General features: G+C 37.9%; 1 protein-coding gene across 1 annotated transcript in view; it reads left to right on the top strand.

Annotated features, from left to right (window-relative positions):
* The first annotated feature begins 4,238 nt into the window (after window positions 1-4,238).
* The window catches only part of GRM8 (glutamate metabotropic receptor 8), a 798,340-nt gene continuing 778,328 nt past the window's right edge, over window positions 4,239-24,250 (top strand). Inside the window, exon 1 of the mRNA XM_053927225.2 lies at window positions 4,239-4,813. Within this exon, the coding sequence (XP_053783200.1) occupies window positions 4,304-4,813 (510 nt within the window). The 5' untranslated portion in view covers window positions 4,239-4,303. The remainder of the gene's footprint in view (window positions 4,814-24,250) is intronic.

The raw sequence follows: 24,250 nt of genomic DNA, 5'->3' as shown, positions 1-24,250 counted from the left end.
CAGCCTCTCTGACAGGTGTGAAGTGATATCCCATTGTGGTTTTAATTTGCATCTCTCTGATGACTCATGATGTTGAGCATCTTTTCATATGTTTATGGGCCATCTGTCTGTCCTCCTTGGAGAAGTGTCTATTCAGGTCCTTTGCCCATTTTTAAATCGGATTGTTTGTCTTCCTGGAGTGGAGTCATGTGAATTCTTTATATATTTTGGATATCAAACCTTCATCCGATATATCATTGGCAGATATGTTCTCCTATGCGGTCAGTTCTCTTTTCATTTTGATGATGGCTTCTTTAGCTGTGCAGAAGCTATTTAATTTGATGTATTCTCATTTCCATATAAAACTACTCAACCTAATAGGTGAATTTGGAAAAGTAGCTGGATACAGAGTCAGTATTCAGACATTGATGGCATTTTTGTACACCAACAATGAAGTATCAGAAAGAGAAACTAGGAAAAAACCCATTTACTATAGCAACAAGAAAAATAAAGTACCTAGGAATAAATTTAACCAAGGAGGTAAAATACCTGTACTTGGAAAACTAGAGAACACTGAAGAAAGAAACTGAGGAAGATACAAATAATTGGAAGCATATACCCTATTCATGGATTGGAGGAATTAACATCATTAAAATGTCCATACTACCCAAAGCAATTTATAGATTCAATGCAATCCCTACTAAAATACCAGTAGCATATTTCACTGATCTAGAGCAAATACTCCAAAAATTTATATGGAACCAAAAAAGACCCTGAATAGCATCAGCAATCTTGAGAAAGAAGAGGTAAGTTGGAGGGATCACAATACCTGATATCAAAGTATACTACAAGGCTACTGTAACCACAACAGCCTGGTACTAGCATAAGAACAGATCCGTTGATCAGTGGAACAGAATAGAGAGACTAGAAGTAAACCCATGTCTCTATGGTCAATTTATATTTGACAAAGGGGGCACGAGCATACAACAGAGTAAAAATAGTTTCTTAAATAAGTGGCGTTGGGAGAACTGGACTGGTACATGCAGAAGAATGAAACTAGACTACCAGCTTACCCCATACACCAGAATAAACTCAAAATGGGTAAAAGACTAAAATATAAGTTGCGATACCAGAAAAGTCCTGGAGAGAAATATAGGCAGTAAAAATTCAGATATCCCATGTAGCAATATTTTTGCCACTATATCTCCTAGGGCAAGGGAAATGAAGGATGAGTTTAGATTAAAGCTCATAAGAATTGCATTAGAGCAAGATTAGGCAGTGTAAGAGTATACAATGAAACTGAATTTATGTATTTTTTTGGCAAACTTCCAAATATGTATATTTTCTTGGAATTGGAAAGGGAGACTAAACTTTCCAGCTGTCAAGAGTCTATGACTTTTATAACAATGGATCAGATTTCGAAATAAGCTCAATATTTCAATATTTTATATGTAGCTCTGATTTTAATTTTAAAGTGACAGAATTCAGTAAACACCTCACCAACAGGACAAATATGGAAAAAGTTGCTGTGCTTTGGTGGGAAATGAGTTGCAGACTAGATTAGTGATGGTAGCTCCTGTTTAGTGAGCACTTACCTGTGCCAGGTACTGTGCTTTCTGGCAGGCTTTGTCACCCCTTTGCAGATGTGAAAACCAAGCTTTATTTAGAGAGGTTATGTGCCATTAGTTCTATGTTGCAGAGGAGGGATCTTAAGCAAAACCTCAAGTGAGCTGTCCAATAAATAATAAGCAAAATGAAACAATTGCTTTCCATTTAAGGACGTTCATCCATTGAACACAAGTAATTCCTGCCTCACTGCTATTTATTTCCCAATCTTTCCCTAACTTAAAGCTCTAAACAGACCTATGAGATGCTAAAGAGACTGAAAATTATTGTAAACATGAATACTTTGAAAAGAAACTCAATTTTATTTCTTCCAGGACTGCACAGCAATGGAACTAGGTTAATGCTACATGAGTAAGTAAGGATGATTTGTAATGAACAGAGGGACAGTTTTCATGTTCATCTATAATTGAAAACCATTTATTCTCTGAAATGTTTTAAGTACTTGGGAGGTAGCTCTGTGAAATGAAGAAAGAGTGGTCTTTGGAGAACAATAGGTCTCCTTCCTTTGTCCAGAAAAATTCCTCTTTCGCATATTCTTTATTCTGCGCTCTGTTAGAAAGGATATGCAAAGGGTCAGCCCAGCCATGTGGATTTGGTCTTAAGTTCTGAATTAGTGGTCATAGTTAATGAGATTTTACTGTCTTATAACTGGTCTTCCCTGTGAAACTGTAAAACACAATCCTACTTCCCTTAATGGGTGGTCAGTGCAATTTATGTGTCCATCACTTAAATGGTTTCATCCAGAAAGTAAAGTTGACTTTCTAAGTAGGTTTTTTTTTTTTTTTTTTGATTGCCTGAGGTCAGGCTGTTGTTGACTCAGAGATTTTTCTGAAGGAAAAGCAGCTGCCAGGAGAATTGAGTGTGAGAAAAATCAGAAAAAGACTAAGTATATCAGGGTAGAATAAAGGAAATCGAAGGCTTAGCATGTGCCAGGAGGCAGGGAATGCTTGTCATAGGCAGAGAAGAATGATCTTAGCAGAGTGGGTTGTTGCTGTATTTCTGAGTATCTCTCCAGGTGTCTGCTCAGAAATCCAGGGCAGTGGGCTATGACAAGCCCCTGTTCTAATCTGAAAGTGAAAAAAAGTACAGATTTCTCAGAAGGCTCTTAGACATATGTTAAGTTGTCCTCTAGGGAGGTGCCATCCTTTCCTTTGGGACAGGGAAGATGGAATGAAAATTTTATGAACTGGAAATTGAACAAATGAATGGAAAATACAAGCAGATGTTGGTTGTCTAGGGTGGAGGCAAATTGTCAAAATTTCAGGTTTCAAATCTCCATGTGTATAAATAGATTAGAGATGAACATTAGATTAACCATCCTACCAAAATAAGTTGATGCTGCTTATTCTCTTAAGTATGTGTTTCAGATATCAGATTCACTTACGTTAAATCAGTTCTTGTTCAGTTAATCCTCCTCAAAAGTCCTTTGAAAGAATCTCATGGAATCCTTTAAGAGCAAAGGTCCTAGAATCAACGTTTTTAAAAATAGATTTTCTTGTAGACATTTCACTCTGGCTTATTTCTAGCCTTGATGAAATAATTCCTTTCCCCACTGAGTCAGATAAAATGGAGAAGCTCTTCAATTGATCTCCAGCTCTGATTTGCTACTAGAGGTTCTAGGACCAAGGAGTTTTCACTTCAGACCTGTAAACATACCCACTGCTTCCACTCTGACACAAAGGAAACTTGGACAATGGTAATAGGAATATCCTCACATGTAACCCTCCCTATGTGTTTAATGTCCAGGTCTTTGTTTTGGTATCATCAAAAATAAGATAATTTGTATGAAATAGCTGACATTCTATGTAAAATCTTTTTGCAAGCTACAAAATTTATACATTTTGGACTGCTTGGGTGGGTTTCTTGATTTTTTTTTTTTTGTGATTGAAAATCACTTTTTTTCCCACTGGGAAATCTGAGGCACCAAAAAATGTCATTAACAGATGACTGGTTTGTTCAATGCATCACAGAAAATAACCTTTCATTATGATTTTGTGGGCAAAATTTAAATGGTAAATTCAGACAGTCGTAAAATGTAAAAACAGATTTGAAAGAAATAATGCCATCAATCACAGGATTTTTACCTTCATGGAAATTACATTTATTGAAATAAACTGGTAAATAAAAATACTTTCTGACTTGGGAGAATCAACCTAGTTTCTGATACTTTTCTGTTTCTCTTGCTCCAAAAGTGTCATCAATCTCTCTGTTTAGATGCAGTGCAGCCAGGTGTTCAGAATCATAGGGGGACAAAAAGTAAATTAGCTTCTTGCTGAATAGAGGAAATTAAGCCAAAAAAAAGAGAGGCTGGTGCAAATAGGGCTTAAAGATATGAAAAATGTAGACCCGTTGAACTGAACCTTTTGTTTCCCTCCTCCTGTCCCCAGGAATAATTCTGCTGCAGGGCTGACTTCAAGGACGTGAATTATTGACCTCATCCCAACATCAGAACCTCAGCTGTTACTCTAATTTTTGCACCATTCCAGGCAAGTTGACTTTATATGGAAATAAAATTGAACCTTAGGGGTCTGATGGAAACTCACTGTGACATTCAAATCAAGAAAACTTGTTGAAACCCACAGAGCCTTTTCCCCATGGGCCCTGATGGTAGCCTCCAGAAGGTACAGCCTCAGGTGGTCCCCCTTCTGTGGCAAGAATAAACTTTGGGTCTTGCATTGCGACACCACCTGTGGAGAAAATGGTATGCGAGGGAAAGCGATCAGCCTCTTGCCCTTGTTTCTTCCTCCTGACTGCCAAGTTCTACTGGATCCTGACGATGATGCAAAGAACTCACAGCCAGGAGTATGCCCATTCCATACGAGTGGATGGGGACATCATTTTGGGGGGTCTCTTCCCTGTTCATGCAAAGGGAGAAAGAGGGGTGCCTTGCGGGGAGCTGAAGAAGGAAAAGGGGATCCACAGACTGGAGGCCATGCTTTATGCAATTGATCAGATTAATAAGGACCCTGATCTCCTCTCCAATATCACTCTGGGTGTCCGGATCCTTGATACGTGCTCCAGGGACACCTATGCTCTGGAGCAGTCGCTGACATTTGTGCAGGCATTGATAGAGAAAGATGCTTCCGACGTGAAGTGTGCTAATGGAGATCCACCCATTTTCACCAAGCCTGACAAGATTTCTGGAGTCATCGGTGCTGCAGCCAGCTCCGTGTCCATCATGGTTGCTAACATTTTAAGACTTTTTAAGGTAGGTAAAGACATTGTCTTTCTGACCATTGTGGAAGGATAATAATTGTTCTGATTCTAACTGCAGGTTTAAGAAGACAGTAAAGACGGGGAAGATGCTCATAGACCCTCTCAGGGTCACCAGGTTTCTCAGAGAGGATCCTGTGTCAGGTCTCTCCATGAGTTGATTTAGTTCCATTATTTACAATTAATTGGGTTGTTTTTGTTTTTTCTGAACAAACAGAAACATAATAATATCTGTGACATGTTGATTCTTAACATTTTAGAACATCCTCTTTATTGAGGCTCATTTTATTTTTTTAAATATATAATCTTTATTATATTTTTTTCCATTACCATTTACTCGCTTACACTCCCTCCACCCAGCAATCCCCACACTGTTGTCCATGTCCATGAGTCCTTTTTCCTTTTTGCTGAGGCTCATTTTAAGTCAAAGCAAGTATTTTTAGAGAGTATAATGAACTCTTTGCACATTTATCATAGAAAACATTTCTGTGGTATTTGAGGTATAAGATAATTTACTTGATGAAACTTCTTTAAAGTGGGATGCTCTGTTATGACAAAAGTTCCTGTGTGAAGAAACAATATTAATGACTAATGTGCAGATGGGAGTGACACTCTGGGATATAAGATGGCCATAAAATTGTCAGGTTTATTATAGCTACAATAGAGCAGAACACCATTAATTCAGACTGTTCTGATGCAGACCTCATTGAGTTAAAGGTTCAAATTTAGCAGGATAATTCAAGACTTTTTGATTTAGATTTCTATTCAGATGATCTATTACCTATACATTTACATATATGATAAAAATGGCAAAATAAAATGATGTAACAACAGTTTGAAAGTATAAGGTCCCATAAAAATGGTTATTGTCACTCATCATCTTTCATTAACTCTCATTTTATTTGTTAATATCCATTACATAGTTTTTTGTGATGTTAATTTTTTCATTGAAAATATTTTTCACTCTGATTTCTTACTCAGTGGGACATACCTTTTCCAACTTATTCTGACCTATTGAGGCTTTGTTTTGTATTGAGAAACTGCTCCTATGCATATTAGATTTAAAAATATTAAAAGAATATGGAGAAGTTAGGTGGCAGATCTAGTGACAAAAATGAACAAAGTAATGAGAAAACTTACTTTACAATAAAGATAAAAGGAATTGAATCAAGGTCTTTCTTGTTTGGAAGATATCTTAGAGAGCCATCTAATCTGGTTCACTTCATATGCTGGAATCCTCTCTGTAACACACCCCCTCACCCCAAGTGGCTTTCCAGCTTCTCTATGAATGCCTTAGTTTAGAGAAGAGAATGCTAAGTGGCAGCTTAATGACTATTTTCAGATTGATGAAATTTTCTCAAATGAGTATGCTGCTGAGCAGAAGCAGCTCTCTGTGTCTAAGGAGTACTGAAGAAGGCACAAACAGGCTTTAGGGAATTCCAGAGACATTTGAGCAGGACATTAGGAAGCACCCCATGCAGTGAAAAGGACACTGATTAAAACTGGCAGCCAAGGGTGCTGTAATTCTTCATCTCTGTAAACTTTCAAGGGAAACTAGCAAGTTGTTAATAATTTCCCAATTCTCTCCCCTCCCCTCCCCTCCCCTCTTCTCCTCTCTTCTCACTTGATCTAATTCTGTGACTTCTCCAAAGTATCTCTTTCTGTTCTTAACCCAGCAACTGTGGCCCAGAAACACCCACTTTTAGAGAAGAGAAAAACCTTCACAAAGATCTCTCTTCCTTCTCTTACCCTCCCCTTATACATTAATTCTTATTCCTATCTCAGCATAATTACCCTGAATCCTGCCTCCTTCCTATGGTCTGGTGCCACATTAGGCAAGGATTCGAGCATTGGGGTGGAAGTGATAAGTGCTTATTTGAGATTCTTATAGCCTGTTTGCATTAATTGTGCCACAGAATCAGATTATCTGTAAAATGGTGATATTAATATTGTGTTAGGTTGTTGGATGGATTTAATGAGAAAATGCAGGTGAGGGGTTCCACAAGGATCTGGCCACATCCTTTGCCTTCTTGGACTACCAAAGGGAACCTGGGAACCTTCTTGGGCCACCTGAAGGGTGGATTTTGTTTTCATGCAGTCTGGACTTGGCTTCTTTCTGCTCTGTTCTTCCCTCATTGACTCGCCAATTCTCTCCTTACTCTTTGGGTAATTCTGGAGGGGCCTAACCTAACCAGGTGGGAGAAATACCATTAACTCTTTGGGAAGAGTCTAATGCTCCAAACCAATTCCCAAGACATTGGTCAGCACATAAGGGGCTGCTCTTGCTACCCTTGACCAAAGTACAAGGAGCGAATGAATTGTACAGAGCCTGAAGGGGACGTTGCTTATGGTAAATGTCATGACCAAAACAGCAGCCTGACACGGATTGACCCTTTAATTGATAGGAGCACATGTGTTTGTTATCAGATTACTGGAACTTGAAAAATTTGTGTCTTCCAAAAGAAAAGGAGAGGACATAGGTGCTCAGCCTATCTTCCAGCTCAACCTGGACCACATGATGTGAATTTGATAATTACAACTTATTGTTGTGCTACTTGAACTTCCTTTGATGATTTATTTGAGAACTGTAGACAACACTTCACAATAGTATTAATTAGGAAATAATGATAGTCACACTTAGATTTAGAAAATGTTTCCATTTATGTATGAATATGTCCTGTTTAAACACATATATACTAGGACTGACATGTAATATTAGAATAGTTATTAAAGTTATATTTAGCAAATTAACACATTGGGATTGGTTTACAGTTCTATTTCAAAAAATAATCTGATTATGTCAAATGCTGTGACTTGAATAAAGGTCAACATTTTGGACAGCTTGGGCTCCTTCAGGACAACACAAGACCCACAGAATCTAAAAAGATGCATAGATATCAGTATATTGCCACTTATTCCTGTGTTAATGAAGTTAAAGAAGGTAGAGCATCTTGGTTTGAAAACACACAAATATTAACCTTGAGTATGAGGGATATAAGCAAGGTCTTGATTAATGAATTTATTCATAGTTCTGCCCAGCAATAAACATTAGTTGGGGTTTCTAGAATGTAGCTGGGATCTGTTTAAAACTCTATAGAAAATATTTGGACTAAAATTTGAAGTAATCTCCAAATTTCTCAGTTTTCTTTTTTTTCTTTTTGTTTCTTCCTTTTTTTTCCTTTTTTAAAATGTATTTATTGATTATGCTATTACAGTTGTCCCATTCCCCCCCTCACTCCACTCCATCCTGCCCACCCCCTCCCTCCCACATCCCCCCCCTATAGTTCATGTCCATGGGTCATACTTATAAGTTCTTTGGCTTCTACATTTCCTACACTATTCTTACCCTCCCCCTGTCTATTTTCCACCTATCATCTATGCTACTTATTCTCTGTACCTTTCCCCCCACTCTCCCCCTCATGCTCCCCTATTGATAACCCTCCATGTGATCTCCATTTCTGTGGTTCTGTTCCTGTTCTAGTTTGCTTAGTTTGCTTTTGTTTTTGTTTTAGGTATGGTTGTTAATAACTGAGTTTGCTGTCATTTTTACTGTTCATATTTTTTTATCTTCTTTTTCTTAGATAAGTCCCTTTAACATTTCATATAATAAGGGCTTGGTGATGATGAACTCCTTGAACTTGACCTTATCTGAGAAGCACTTTATCTTCCCTTCCATTCTAAATGATAGCTTTGCTGGATACAGTACTCTTGGATGTAGGCCCTTGCCTTTCATGACTTGGAATACTTCTTGCCAGCCCCTTCTTGCCTGTGAGGTCTCTTTGGAGAAATCAGCTGACAGTCTTATGGGAACTCCTTTGTAGGTAACTGTGTCCTTTTCTCTTGCTGCTTCTCAGATTCTCTTCTTCTCTTTAATCTTGGCTAATGTAATGATGATGTGCCTTGGTGTGTTCCTCCTTGGGTCCAGCTTCTTTGGGACTCTCTGAGCTTCCTGGACTTCCTGGAAGTCTATTTCCTTTTCCAGACTGGGGAAGTTCTCCTTCATTATTTGTTCAAATAAGTTTTCAATTTTTTGTTCTTCTTCTTCTCCTTTTGGCACCCCTATAATTCGGATGTTGGAACGTTTCAAGATGTCCTGGAGGTTCCTAAGCCTCTCCTCATTTTTCCGAATTCTTGTTTCTTCATTGTGTTCTGCTTGGATGTTTCTTTCTTCCTTCTGGTCCACACCATTGATTTGAGTCCTAGTTTCCTTTGCATCACTATTGGTTCCCTGTACATTTTCCTTTGTTTCTCTTGGCATAGGCTTCATTTTTTCATCTAGTTTTCGAACAAATTCAACCAATTCTGTGAGCGTCTTAATAACCAGTGTTTTGAACTGTGCATCCGATAGGTTGGCTATCTGTTCGCTGCTTAGTTGAATTATTTCTGGAGCTTTGAAGTGTTCTGTCATTTGGGCCATTTTTTTTTTTGTCTTGGCGAGTCTGTTACTTAAAGGGGTGGAGCCTTAGGTGTTCCCGAGGCTGGGCGGGGTAACGCTGGTCCTTGTGCTGTGATGCTGCACGTGGGGGAGGGGCCGAGAGGGAGTAATGGCGCCTGCTCCACTCTCCACCGGATTTCAGTCACTCCCTCTCCTACCCACAATCAAATCGGGCCCCTTTGGTGCTGTTTCCTGAGTGGGTGGGCTTGTGCACACTCTAGGCCCCTGTGGGTCTCTCCAAGGACCTCTCCTGTGAGGCTGGGAGTCTCTCCTGCTGCTGCCCCACCCCCCACAGGTGTTTTCACTCGGAGGTTTAAGGCTTTATTTCCCTGCACTGGAGCCCTGGGTTGCGTGGTCTGCTTGGCTCCCTGCCGTTTGTCCTGGTTTATCTGTGCGCGAATGTGGGACCACAGGGTCTGCTAGTGGTCAGACTGCCTGCCCTGTTCGTTTCACACTCCGCCCGTCTTGCCACAGCACCACGAGTCCTCTCTGCTCCAGCTGCCCGTCTCCGCCCCTCCTACCGGTCTGGATGAATGTTTATTTTTTATCTCCTTGGTGTCAGACTTCCTTGCCGTTCGATTTTCTGTCAGTTCTGGTTGTGCGAGGAGGTGTAGTGTGTCTACCTATGCCTCCATCTTGGTTCTCCTCTTTCAGTTTTCTTTTTGTAGACAATCCTGCTAAAGCTATGTAGTGATTTAGTGTGGGCTAAATTGTGAAGGAGACAAAGTCTTGCAGGCTCCCCATCTTCCTTATCCTTCTTGCCCCTCCTGTGGCAGCCTGTCCTTATATCTCTCTGTGTTCTTTTAATTGAAGTCTGGTTTCTGGAAAGGGACTATGTTATCAGTCATCTGCATATAGTATGTCTGTCTTTAAGTCAGAGGAGGATTCTATTTTCCACAGGATGTGGAATGAAATGATTTGTCTTTGTAAAGCAGATTCAGGCATCAGTCGGGAAGTTCATTTAGTCTCCCAGAGACTTAGCCTCATGGGGGGCCAAGTCCTCTGAAGTTGGCCCTGCTAGAGGGGAAAGATATTGTCCAATCATTGTTTCTCTTCCAATCAAAGCTCAGAGGCAAATGAAAAACAACAGCCCTTTTAACTTCAGAGGACAGATAGACAGGGGCTAGATCCAAACACCACATGGGGGCAGAAGCTGCCCTATGGTCTGGGCCCACAGGACACTGAATGCTCTCCTCATGGCCCAGGGCTGGTGTATGTTGGCATATTAAACTGCCTCAGGCTTTTCAAATGACAGGACCCAGTGAGTAGTGCATGCTTCCCAACCTCCTCCCTAGGAACCATTTCAATGATTGACGTGTCTCATATTTCTTAGGTGAGTTGGGAGTGAAAACAAGTTTGAGAGTTACAGAACAAGGCTTTAATGAACTGAACTTTTTAGAAGCACTACTGTGTATTAAAACACACACACACACATATGCACACACTTTTTATATACGGGTTAACGTGGGGGCAGAGGGGATTGTCTAATCCCTATAGCAAATTAATGGTTTTAGATAATAGTAGCATCAGTTATGATCATGTGACATGTAACTGCAGAACAGCAAACCCAGAACTGCTCCATCCTACATTCAGGTGAAAATGCCAGCGTGGTGGCTCCTGTGCAGCAGAGACACGGAAGAAAAAAAAGAGTCCAGCTCTCAGAGACTGTGCAGTTTGAAAAGAATTAAGAAAAGCATGAGTGGGCTTTTTGGAAATGTTGACTGGGAAGCCCATAATTTAAATTGATTTGATAAAGCAGTTTCAAGGAATTTGCATATGTTTTATAAGCAGCTCAGATTTTTTTCCACTTTCTAGAACATTTCCACTCCTCTCCTCTAAATTAGAGCAAGTCCGTTCCTCAAAACTCTAATCTTAGTTTGAGCAAAGAGTGAACATTACACATTAAAAATAGCACATTGATGCTTGGACGTAATGCACATTAATGTCCACATAGATACATTGGGGTTATAAAAGGACAGTATCAGGTATAATTTCTCTCTCTCATGTTTTTCTAGTCAACTTTACCCAGAGAGTTAATTTTCTACTCTTGAGGGATAGGGGTTACATAATCTGTAGTGTATACTTCCCAAAGCAATCAAATGAGACTCTTAAATAGAAATCCACCTGTGGGTGGGCTAGATAATTTCTTCCCATGTGGAAGTGTCCTGGTTATAAATGGCTAAAATTGCCCTCCCTGTAAGTAGATGAAGCACTGGGAGGCATCCCATTACCTTGGAAGCCTTTGCCTACCTGGCTATGTTTACAAAGATGTATTCTAAGAGATTCTACTAGTTGTAGCAACCACTTGCATAAAGCCCATCGTTTTGCAAGTTTATTGCATACTAATTTTATTAACTGTAAACTCTGAAAAAGTAAATATGCTATATCTAGGCTCATCTAGTTAGATGGACAGATAAATGAGCCCAGTCAATAAACTCAGCAGGAGGTAACATTTGATGTTAAACCTTATTAGATGGCAAATAGATAAATGGAAAATTAAAAGATAGACTCCTTCAGTCAATTCTTTGCTACTGTAGCAAGCTCTAATTTCACTTTGTAAAGCAGACTTGATAAAGTCACTCCCCTTCCTGTAACTCTAATAATGGCTACTGTTATCTCCAGAATAAATGTACATCTCTACTTTGGGAAGTCTTTTCTCCCTATTCTTGATAGATTAAGTTTCTTTGTTAATGTAGCAAAACTCCAAGGGCAGGATGATATCCATGATATCCATGAGGACGTGTATATCTTTTTTGTTGTATTTCCAGCTCTTAGCATGGACCTGTCTGGGAACCCAACAAAATGTTTGCTAAATGAGTGAATGAATGAATGAGAATATTTCTCTACCCCTCCATCTCTATGCCTTCCCTCGCCCCAATCCCAAATATTGGAAATAATAGGTGTTTGGTATGTAGGCCAGAAATGGAAGTTTGTATATTTTACTTTTATACTCTCTGAGGAAAAGGAACAGAAGGAGGGCGAAGGGGAAAGAGAAGGAGACATGGTAGATTTCCCATTTTCATGTGTTTCTTCACTTTTTTAACCAATTCACATTTTCTTTAAACAAATTTTTAAAATTAAAAATTAAGTAAAAGAGCACACTTTCATTTTGCAAATGATAAGCAATGAATAAATAAACAGTATAAAATAGAAACCACATCCAAATACACATATATGTTAATATAATTACACACATGCTCAAACAGAATTTTATTAATAGATATGTGTCTTATGACTTGATTTTTCATGTGATAATATATCTGGGAGGGATTTCTATGTTGGTTAATATAGACCTACCTCAGTAATTCTCCACCCTGGAGGCACATTAGCATCACATGGATAGTTTTAAAAAAATATTGATGCCCAAACCCTATCCAACACCAATGAAAATGGGTTGGAGCTCTGGCATTGGTATATTTTAAATAATCACCAGGTGATTCTAATAGTGTCCTGGATTGAGAACTATAAAACTTAATATTTTAATAGCTGCTTGATTTTTAATTATGTGAATAGACCTTAATTTATTTAATAAATCTCTTACTGATAGGTTACTTCCCTTTCATTTCTTAAGATCACTTATCATTTGGAAAAAAGTTGAAGCAATGCTAGAGGCTCATTCAAGCACTATTGACTCTGGAGTGAATTTTGGTGTCATAGATCCCCTTCTCGGGCCAGCGACGGGGTTGAATTAAAACATTATAATCACCAAAAACACTGGCTACAAGGCTGACTCATGACACAGGCACACGTCGCAGGCTGTGGCTCTTCACGATCATGTGCTCAGATTGGTCAAGGAGCATTGTGATTTGCGTTGCGTGGAGCAGGGGCAGATTTTTAACTTGGTGAATTTAAATAGAATCTTTCTCACTTTTCTTTTCCCTCAAAAGGTCCAAAATTCTAGAGTGAATAGTGGAGACATCTCAAGAACTTTCTTAGTAATTAATGCCTATCTTTTGGGTTTTTTAAATAATGAGGTTGTTTTGAAAGTAGTGAGGAGTCTTTCCAAGAGAATGACTTGTGACTGGATGCTATATTTTGCTTAAGAAGTTGTCTGAAAACCTTTCTAGAGCAAATCAGGGTATAGGTAAATAAAAAAAAAAATTGCATGAGGAAAACCCTGTGGTCTTCTTTCTACTCATTCACCCTAATGATTGCAATGGCTTAACAAATATTTTATAGGCTTTATTTTTTTTTAGAGAAAGGTTTAGGTTTACAGAAAATTGAAGGTTACAGTGGTTTTATTTGGTTTCAGGACAGGTTTCTTTTGCAGAGTCTTCTGAAGGTAGTTTTTTATCCTCCAACCAAAGGTGGTACCTTCCTAGGAAGACTTACTCTCTGAAGGTTGCCCCCTGTCTTCTGCCCAGTAATTCTCAAACTTCAGCGTTCCTCAAAATCACCCAGGGGGCTTGTGAAAACACAGATTGCTGAGCCCACCTTCAGAGTTTCTGAGTCAGTGGGTCTGGTTGGGATCTGAGACTTTGCATTTCTGACAGTTCCCAGGTGATGCCGATGCTGCTGTCTGGCAGACTTTGAGAACCACTGCTCCATACACATCGCTTGCTGGCTGACTTAGCAAGTCAAAGGACACAAAACAAAAATGGGATTGAACAAGGTTCTGTCTGGCAGCAGTCCTTTTTCTTTTGACTTGTGCCTGGTTGGATTTCTGTTTGTATTGGTCATAATCACAGCAGCTGCTGTATGGATCTATTTTTAATTGTGTGCCCTTTTGGAGGTTGCGTTTCTTACTAAATAATGCATGGCTCAGGAGTAATGGTCAGTGTAGTGGTTACTTGAACACAATTTCTAAAGCAGGGTCACTCAGATTACCATTTTTACTCATTTTTACTACCTGTGTCATTAGAACAGACTGATTTAAGAAACCTAGACTGTAAGATACACATTAACTGGGAACTGAGAACAGTAAGAGATGAAAGAGGCTATGATTTGTCTCAGCTACCAGCAATTTGTCTTCAGAAACCATGACAGCTACCTCCTGGTTTCCATTATGCAATGCAATTGCAAATAGTATTCCACAGCAGTCTTAATCAATAGAGGGTCGCAGAGGCTCTTCTTTCCCCACAGTGGGGAAAAATGGCCTATTAACCCATTTAATTGATAGAACACACTCTCTGGCAAAAGACAGACATCTCTTTTAGCTATAATTAGGGACTTTCCCTATCTCTAAGCACTTTTAATAAAAATATATGTGTAATCTTTATGTATTTTAAGTACATAATGAGCACAAGGCTGGTGGGGTGGGAAGGGGCTCAGGTATAGCATTTGTTTCCAGATGAGGCCAATCTCAGCTGCTCTACTCCATTAGGCCCAGCAAGCTAATAGGCATGTGTTCTCAATGTTGGCCATTAGTCTCCTTCCAAAACTCTCCCAGCCTCCCTCTGCACTTGGGGAGGTTGGTGCCTTGGTATAATATAGCCTCAGATCTATTATTTACTGCCAGTTTTGGAGAAGTCATGGATCCGTCTCTGTGTCCCTCACGGTGGTACACTGGGCTCCTTAGGGACGTGATGATGGTGACGTATTCTTGCTCCAGCATCTCACCCTTGCTTCCTTTCACATGGATGGAGCGTGAACTCTAGCTTTGATTAGTGTTTGTACTATTTCCAAGTATTTATATTGTGACAGTTCTGTATATTAGAGTTCTTAAAAATATTTACCCTCTCAGCTCTGAGAATGTTTGCATTTATATTGTTTATAGAGCAAATGGCATATCACACTTATGCAGATTTCTTGTATAGAAATTTGTGACCTATAGATATTTATCATCAGGTGTTATCTATTCAAATTATAGATTATTGTAATGTACTTATTTAGCAGTGCTGATTCTCTTTTGAGTAAAACAGATTAGTATGAATTATATGAAGTATGTCAGGCTCTGTAGTCAGACTGCCTTTAGGTTCTGATGTAATGCTTATTAGCTATATTACCTACATCAGACTAGTTTATCTCTCTAAATCTTAGCTTGCTTATCTGTAAAGAATAGCTAATTATAGGACCTCCGTCATAAGGTTTTAAATAAAGATAAATAAGAGAAAGTGCAGAGAGTCCTAAGCAAGATCCCTGGCATATAGCACCATAAGTGTTTGTTTCAATGATGAGAGTGAGGAAGATGAGATTGATGTTCTCCTTCAGTAGGATATTCATTTCGAGTTATACATCTCTTCCAGTGTCTCAACATTCTTCCTGACTTGCCTTATTTTATGGACAATGGCAGGTTAGCATTAAAGGTGTAGTCACTGACCAAGAAACAGCACAATTGATAGGTCCAAATAGGCCCTGGCATGGAGCAGGAGTATCTTGTTTCTCTGAAGGTCAGACATGAGAGTGGGACCTCATGAACCCCATGCTCCAGCCAGCTGAGCTAAGAAAGTGCTGTACTGCTATTCTTTCCAAATCCAGGTTGCCAGGTGGTAAGAGTCAGTTTTATTTAATGGACAGGACCCCAAATAAAGATTGGATGGCTCAAAGATAAACTGTGCTAAATTTTAGTGTTGTTCCAACACTCAAACAAAAGTGCCACTAGAATTCAGGTTTGAAGAAAAACAATGAATTTTGGCTCCTTTGGATTTTTTTTCTGAGTATCCTGGTTTGATGGTATAAAAGGTGAAATTGTGGTTGAGGATAAGCAGTCAACTAACCCCAAGCCTGGATGGCAGCCTTTAAGTTTGTCTTTGGGTTGGAATTCCCTTTCTTTGCTGTGTTTGGTACTCTGGACAAAGAACACTACCTTGTACTGAGGGAATAAGTTTTCTTGTCTCCTAGAGATGGACTACATAACACATATCTATCACTTTCTGATATAGATGTCAGAAATGAAAGCACTAAAAGAATTCAGAGGTACTTTCTCTAGAAGTCGCATTCATTTTTGGACAACCAGAACGAAAAGTAGAATTAAGTACTGGGTTGGTCAAAAAGTTCATTTGTTTTTTTCCACCTGGTGCCTCTAGTAGTGCTTAGTTGTTTTTAACTTCATGTGAAACAATGTTGTTAGATTGCATTGTGACAGCTGTCATATCAGCATACATTTAAAAAACATCAAAATTAATGAAATTTTGTGCAGCCATTTTAATATTGAAGATGGAAGAAGATGCGCAACATTTTTGGCATATTATGCCTTATTATTTCAAGAAAGGGAAAACACAATGAAATGCAAGATAAGATTTGTGCAGTGTATGGAGAAGGTGCTGTGACTGATCAAACACGTCAAAAATGGTTTGCAAACCTTCTTGGTTCTATTGACATTTTGGCTAAATAATTCTTTGGTGTGGAGCTGTCTTATGCATTGGAAGATGTTTAGCCACAGCCCTGTCCTCTATCCACCTGAAGCCAATAGCAGAAGATAGCTGACATACTCAAAATGTGCAAATCAATAAAGTTATTGGTGACAATGAAGAAATTTGTCTTTTATTTCATGAAAAAACTAAACAGACTTTTTGGCCAAGCCAATATATTCAGTTTTGACTCACACTGTGACCTGTCTTGCTCCACCTTTTATAATGTGAATAATTCGGCCAAGCCCATCAATTTTGTCCTGGTAAATTTTCATTGTAATCAAACATGGATAATGCACTCAAATGTAGAAGGACTTCACAAGGAAAGAAAAATGATATTTTCACAATGTGGAATTCTCTGATCTAGTTAGGAAGCATGGAATGCTATCAGAGTGTTGGGAGGTAATGCTGAGTAGTCCTTGGTAGAGTTCTTTAAACTCAGTGAGTGCCAAATCTTTTTTTTCCCACCAAGAAAAGCAGAATAAGATGAAGAAATGCCAGCACATTATTCACTTATTCTCCTTCTTAACAGGTGAAATAGGTAATAACGAATCAATCCCCCAGGAGGTATTTATTCAGCATCCCACAAGCATATATATTGAGTTTGACACTCTAGGCCCCCTATGGGACAACTATGAGAAAAGTACAAGATTCTAAGCCTTCACATTACTCAGAATCTAGTTGGGGAGAAACCACTAACTCCTAGAAAATATCAATGAACAATATAAAATGATGTAATAAGGGCTACAGCGTGGTGCCAGGGTTTAGAAGAAAGAACAGCTTCACCTGAGGAAGCTGCAGTTATCAGTGAAGGCTTTGTGTGCTTATGTGGGATTGGGCTGGGCCTAGAGAGACAGGTAGGTGTATATAAACCAAGAGGCCAGGAGAGAAAAAGGGCTCTTCCAGACACGGAGAAGTCCATCAGTCTTTGACCTGAGGCCTGATCGTGTTCAGTTATGTGAAAATGGAAGTTAAGTGGAAACCTCATTCTACCCTCATAGCTTCTCTCTCCTATGACAAACTTCAAAGAATCACTTTAAGAGTCTTCTAGGAGTATTCAAAATGAGGAAGGTTGGAAGGCTATGTCCCGAGCTCTCATTGATCACAAAACTCGAGCCTCAGTTAAGACCCAAGCAAGTGGGTACAAAGCATCCAGAGGGCAGAAGGCTATGCACTCTCTCTGTGCACTCTCACTCAGGGGTAGGAAAAGATAAAGGAGGTGAATTGCTGTGGGATTCAAGGAAGGAGCCAGAGGATCCAGGTGAAGCCCTACCTCCTATTTTTTGCACTTCGGAAATCCATGTAGCTTAAGATCAAAAAGAAAAATTCCTGATTTGCCACATGCCTATCCTGACTGTTTATACTATTCTCATTAAGCATAGATATACAGTTTAATTGCTGAGAGAGAAATTAAATGCATTATCAGTGAATCAGTTTTATTTGCTTTATTCCAATAAGAAAAGCCATCATCCGTGAAGAGCTCACAGTTTCTTCTTCCTGTCTTCTTGACCCTTGAGTAAATGGGGAGCAATCACATATACACTTTTTCTGTTTCACAAAGTGGCCACACATCTCAGTAAGGTAAAAATTTGCAGAATTTACAGTATTCTAACTGCAGTGTGTTTTGAGTGATTTGGAAATATGTTCTGTTTTGTAAATAATGACTATTTTTCTTTTTAATGCTGTGGCACTTTAACTTGTAATTTCTACTCTTGTAACCCCAAGATTTAAATGGGAGTTTTCTTACCTTTGAAACCACTGGGATTGGATGAAATTTTAAATCCTTTGAATTTTTTTCACTGTCCTAAGGAAAGAAGATGGTAGAAATTCCATTTTTTATTTTGAATTACTTCAAAATAAAGTTTTTATCATGCAGCTAAAATTCTTAGTATGTTTTGTGTTTATAAATTAATATTTATAGGTGACACCATGCTGAAAATACAATAGATTAAGCATATTTTTACCCACAGCTTCCTTCTGTAACAAAAATAAAATACCCAGCATTCTCTATAACTGCATACCCCATCTGTCACCTCCATGGTGATCTGAGCCAGCACTGTCCTGGGAGTAGTGTGGGGGTCAAAGGTCGACCTGTGCAGCAGGATGGGTTTAAGCACATGCTGGGAGAATTGGGATTTTAAGTGTCAGACTTATATTTACCCATAAGTATTTTTCTGAATTATGAAGAAGTAAATGAGACCCTGTGTTTTTAGACTATGATTATAGCCAAATATCAGCTGTTATTGATCTGTATTAGGCATAGCATGTGATAAAAAATTTAAATATTTAACCAGTGATCTAAAATATTATAGTGGCTCAAGGTTGGTGAATAAATATTATCTTAACATTTTATTTAAAAAATTCATGATATTTAAACTAATAGCATTAATATTTCATTCTAGTTAAGTGGTATAAATTTAGGATTTGAAGGAAAATAAGTGTAAAACATATAAATAATGCTGATTACATCTATATGATGAGAATTACCCTTAAATAATCTATGCCCAGTTTGAAAATGGTTCTTATGATTATTTCCTTCCTTCTACTTGCTCTGGGCTTTGTTTGTCATCTCTCTAGTTCTTGTAGATGTAAGGTTAAATGGTTAATTTGAGATTTTTCTATCTTCTTTAGGTAGGTTTGCATTGCTATGAAGTTTCCTCATGGAACTGCCTTTACTTTGTCCCATAGGTATTGGGCTGTTGTGTGTTCTTTTTATTTGTTTCCAGAAACATATTGATTTCTTCCTGGATCTCATTGTTAGCCCATTCATTATTTAATAGCATGTTATTCAGTCTCAATGAATTGGAATTTTTTTGAGTTTTTTTTATGAGGTTGGTTTCTAGTTTTAAGGCATTGTGATCTGAGAAGGTGCTTGATATGATTTCAATTTTCTTGAATTTGTTGAGGCTTGTTTTGTGTCCTACCATGACATCTATCTTTGAAAATGTTCCATGTGCATTTGAAAATAATGTGTGTTTTGCTTCTTTGGGGGTGAAAGTCAGAGCAGAATTAAATGGCATACAGACTAAAACAACAATTCAAAGGATCAATAAATCCCAGAGCTGGTTTTTGAAAAGATTAACAAAATCAACAAGATTTTAACCAGACTCATCAAGAAAAAAAGAAAGTGGACCCAAATAAATAAAATCAGAAATGAAACAGAGAAATTATAGCCAATACCACAGAAATACAAAGGATTGTAAGAAATTACCATGAACAACTATATGCCAAGAAATTTGACAACCTGGGTGAAATGGACAAATTTTTAGAAACATATAATCTTCCAAAACTGAATCAAGAGCAAGCGGAAAGCCTGAATAGACCTATAACAACTAGTGAAATTGAAGCAGTAATCAAAAAACCCGGCACACAAAAGCTCTGGACCAGGTGGCTTCACAGGTGAATTTTACCAAACATTTAGGGAAGAGGAACTCCTATCCTTCTCAAACTATTCCAAAAAATTCAAGAAGAAGGAAGACCCCCAGACTCTTTTTGTGAGGCCAGTATTACCCTAATTCCAAAACCAGGTATAGACACAAAAAAAGAAAGACCACTACAGGTCAATATCACTGATGAACATAGATGCTAAAATCCTCAACAAAATATTGGCAAACTGGATCCAGCAATGCATTAAAAAGATCATGCACCATGATCAAGTGGGATTCATCCCAGGGATGCAAGGATGGTATCATATTCACAAATCAATAAACATAATATACCACATAAACAAAATGAAAGACAAAAATCACATGATCATATCAATAGGTGCTGAAAAAGCATTTGATAAAGTACAGCACCCATTTATGATAAAAACAGTCAGCACAGTGGGAATAGAGGGAGCATTCCTCAACATAATAAAGGCCATATATGAGAAACCTACAGCCAACATTATACTCAAAGAGCAAAAATGAAAAGCTTTCCCCCTGAGATCAGGAATAAGACAAAGGTGTTTGCTTTCACCACTCTTATTCAACATAGTATTGGAAGTTCTAGCTATAGTGATTAGACAAGAAAAAGAAGTAAAAGGCATCCAAATTTTAAAGAAGGAAGTAAAACTGTCATTTGCAGATGATATGATAGTATACATAGAAAACCCTATATGCTCCACCAAAAAACTACTCAATCTAATAGGTGAATTTGGGAAAATAGCAGGATACAAAGTCAACATCCAGAAATTGAAAGCATTTTTGTACATGAACAATGAAATATCAGAAAGATAAACTAGGAAAAAATCCCATTTACTATAGCAACAAGAAAAATAAACAAGCCTTTAATTTAAGGATTAATTTAAGGAGTACAGGCCTTACTTTAACTTAATCCTTAGTTTAAGTTAATTCCTTAAACTAGGAATAAACTTAACCAAGGAGGTAAAAGGCCTGTACTAGGAAAACTACACAACACTGAAGAAAGAAATAAGGAAGATACAAATAAATGGAAACTTATACCATGTTTATGGATTCAAAGAATTAACATCATTAAAATGTCCAGACTGCCCAAAGCAATCTATAGATTCAATACAATCCCTGTTAAAATACCAATGACATATTTCATAGATCTAGAACAAATATTTCAAAAATTTATATGGAACTGAAAAAGACCCTGAATAGCCTCAGCAATCTTGAGAAAGAAGAACAAAGTAGGAAGGATCACACTAGCCTATATCAAACTATACTGCAAGGTCACTGTCATCAAAACAGTCTGTTACTGGCATAAGAACAGACACATAGATCAAGGGAACAGAATAGAGAGCCTAGAAGTAAACCCATATCTCTATCATTAATACATTTTTGACAAAGGGGGCAGGAGCTTAAAATGCAGTAAAAAATAGCCTCTTTAGCAAATGGTATTGGAAGAACTGGAATGATACATGCCAAAAAAAAAAAAAAGCTAGACTACCAGCTTACACCATATACCAGAATAAATTCAAAATGTATAAATACTTAAAGTGCCCATTAATAGGTGAGTGGATCAAAAAACTGGTACATTTACACGATGGAATACTACACAGCGGAAAGAAAGAACTTCTACCTTTTGCGACAGCATGGATGGAATTGGAATGCATTATGCTAAGTGAAATAAGCCAGGTGGCAAAAGACAAATACCATATGATCTCAGTTATAAGAGGAACCTAATAAACCAAAGGAACAAACAGCAAAATAGATCCAGAGGCGTGGAAACATGGAACAGACTGACTGCTACCAGAGGGCATAAGAGGGGAAAGAAGAGGTAGGGGCTAGTCAAGAAACAGGTATAAATGACCCATGGACATGGACAATAGGGTAGGGATTGATTATGGGAGCCAATGGTGGGGGCTGGGCAGGGCAGGTGAAAGCAATGGGGGGAAATTGGGACAAATGTAAAGAACAACAATAAAAAAAAAAGAAAAAGAAAGTGTTTTTTATGACAAGAGGTTTTTCTGTGAATTTCTATGGTAGGAAGCCTGTGAGATTCAGTGGTGCAGTCTCCTTGATCACCTGAACTTGATCCTCTTGGGATGCCCTTTATGCCATTTATGTTGGTTCTCTGGGTGTAATTGGGTTTTGATTGTTGTTGGGTCTTTCTTTGGTGGGTCCTTCCCTCCAGCCAGTTGACTGAGGGTCACTCTGCCCACCACGTCTTGTGTGCTGTTGTGCAGGTGCAGACAGATTGTGCTGAAGCTGATTCTTCTGTCTGTCCGAGGTTATAAGGCCTCCTAAAACATTTTTAAAATATCCATTAATGTGCATGATATTTTAAAACAATGGAACTGTTTTTTATGCCAGTACCATACTGTTTTTATTCCTATAGCTGGTAGTATAGTTCAAAATGAGGAAGCATGATTCATCCAGCCTTTTTCCCCCTCTCAATATTGCTTTGGCTATTTGGGGTCTTTTGTGGCTCCATATTAATTTCAGGGTTATTTGTTTTTGTTCTGTGAAAAATGCTTTAGTATTTTGATAGGGATTACATTGAATCTGTAGATAGCTTTGGGTAGTGTGGACATTTTAACAATATTAATTTTTACCATTCATGAGTACAGTATATCTTTTCATTTATTTGTGTAACCTTTAATATCTTTAATCATTGATAGTTTTCAGAGTACAGATCTGTCACTTCCTTGGTTTTATTCCTTTTTTTTAGCTGCAATTGTTTTCTTAATTTCTCTTTCTGATATTTGTCATTAGTGTATAGAAATGGAACAGATTCTGTGTATTAATTTAATATCCTATACGTTTAATAAATTATTTTATTAGTTCTAATAGTTTTTTTTACATAGTCTTTTGGGTTCTCTCTCTCTCTCTTTTTTAATCCTCACCCAAGGATATGTTAATGATTTTAGAGAGAGAGGGAAGGAGGAAAGGAGAGCGAGAGGAACATCAATGTGAGAGAAACATTGATCATTTGCTTCCCGTGCCCTAACCAGGGATTGAACCCACAACCTAGGTATATACCCTGACTTGGAATCGAACCCACAGCTTTTTGGAGTATGGGGCAATGCCCCAAATAAGCCACCTAGCCAGGGCTAAACTTAAAAATTTGATTTCAACTTCTAGAGCAGCTCTGTCCAATAGAAAGTTTTATGATGATGGAAATGTCCTATATCTCTAACACTGTCTAGTGGAGTAACCACTAACTACATGTGGCTACTAAGTACTTGAATGTCTAGTGTTCAGACCGAGGAGCTGAAGTCCTACTAATATATTTTTTGAGGATTTTTACATCTGTGTTCATCAGATTTATTATTTTTTGGTAGTTTCTTTATCTGGTTTAGTATCAGGATAATACTGGCCTCATGGAATGAGCTTGGAAGCTTTCCTTTCTCTTCACTTTTTTTGAAATTGTTTGAGAATAGTTATTAACTCTTGTTTAAATGTTTGATAGAATTTACATGTGAGTCAATTTTGTATATCTTTTTAAAGAATCAACTACTAATTTCATTGGTCTTTTTATTATTTTTTAGTCATTGCATTTATTTTGCTCTGATCTTAATTATTTTCTTTCTTATATTGATTTTGGGCTTTGTTTGTTCTTCTTTTTTCAGTTCCTTTAGGTGTAAAGTTAGATTGTTTATCTGAGGTTTTTCTTGTTTCTTGAGGGAGGCCTGTATTGCTATAAACTTCCTTCTTGTAACTGTTTTTGCCATGTCCTCCAGATTTTGGAACACTGTTTTCATTTTCATTCATCTCATGGTATTGTTTCTCATTTATTTCTCTTTTGGCCCATTGACTGTTTGGTAGCATGTTGTTTAGCCTCCATGCATTTGTGTTTTTTCCAGTTTTCTTCTGTAATTAATTTCTAGTTTCATACCATTGTGGCTGTAAAAGAAGCTTGATAGGACTTCAATCTTTTTAAGTTTATTGAGGCTTTTTTTGTGGCCTAACATGTGATCTATCCTGAAAAATGTTCCAAGTGCTCTTGAAAAAATGTCTATTCTGCTGTTTTTGATGGAATGTTCTACATCAGACATGTGCCACATAATGATGTATTGGTCCATGACAGACCACACACAGGATGGTGGTCCCATACGATTAAAATGGAGCTGAAAAATTCCTATTGCCTAGTGATGTTGTAGCTATTTAAAGTTATAGCACAAGGCATTACTCTTGAGTTTGTGATGATACTGGTGTAAACAACCTAGTGCCCTGCCAATCATATAAGAATATAGCATATACAATTATGAATAGTACGTAATACTTGATAATAATAATAAGTGTTACCAGTTTATATA

Source organism: Desmodus rotundus, chromosome 6 (assembly GCF_022682495.2).
Source record: "Desmodus rotundus isolate HL8 chromosome 6, HLdesRot8A.1, whole genome shotgun sequence".
NCBI lineage: Eukaryota > Metazoa > Chordata > Mammalia > Chiroptera > Phyllostomidae > Desmodus > Desmodus rotundus.
This window is presented reverse-complemented; position numbering and strand designations above follow the sequence as displayed.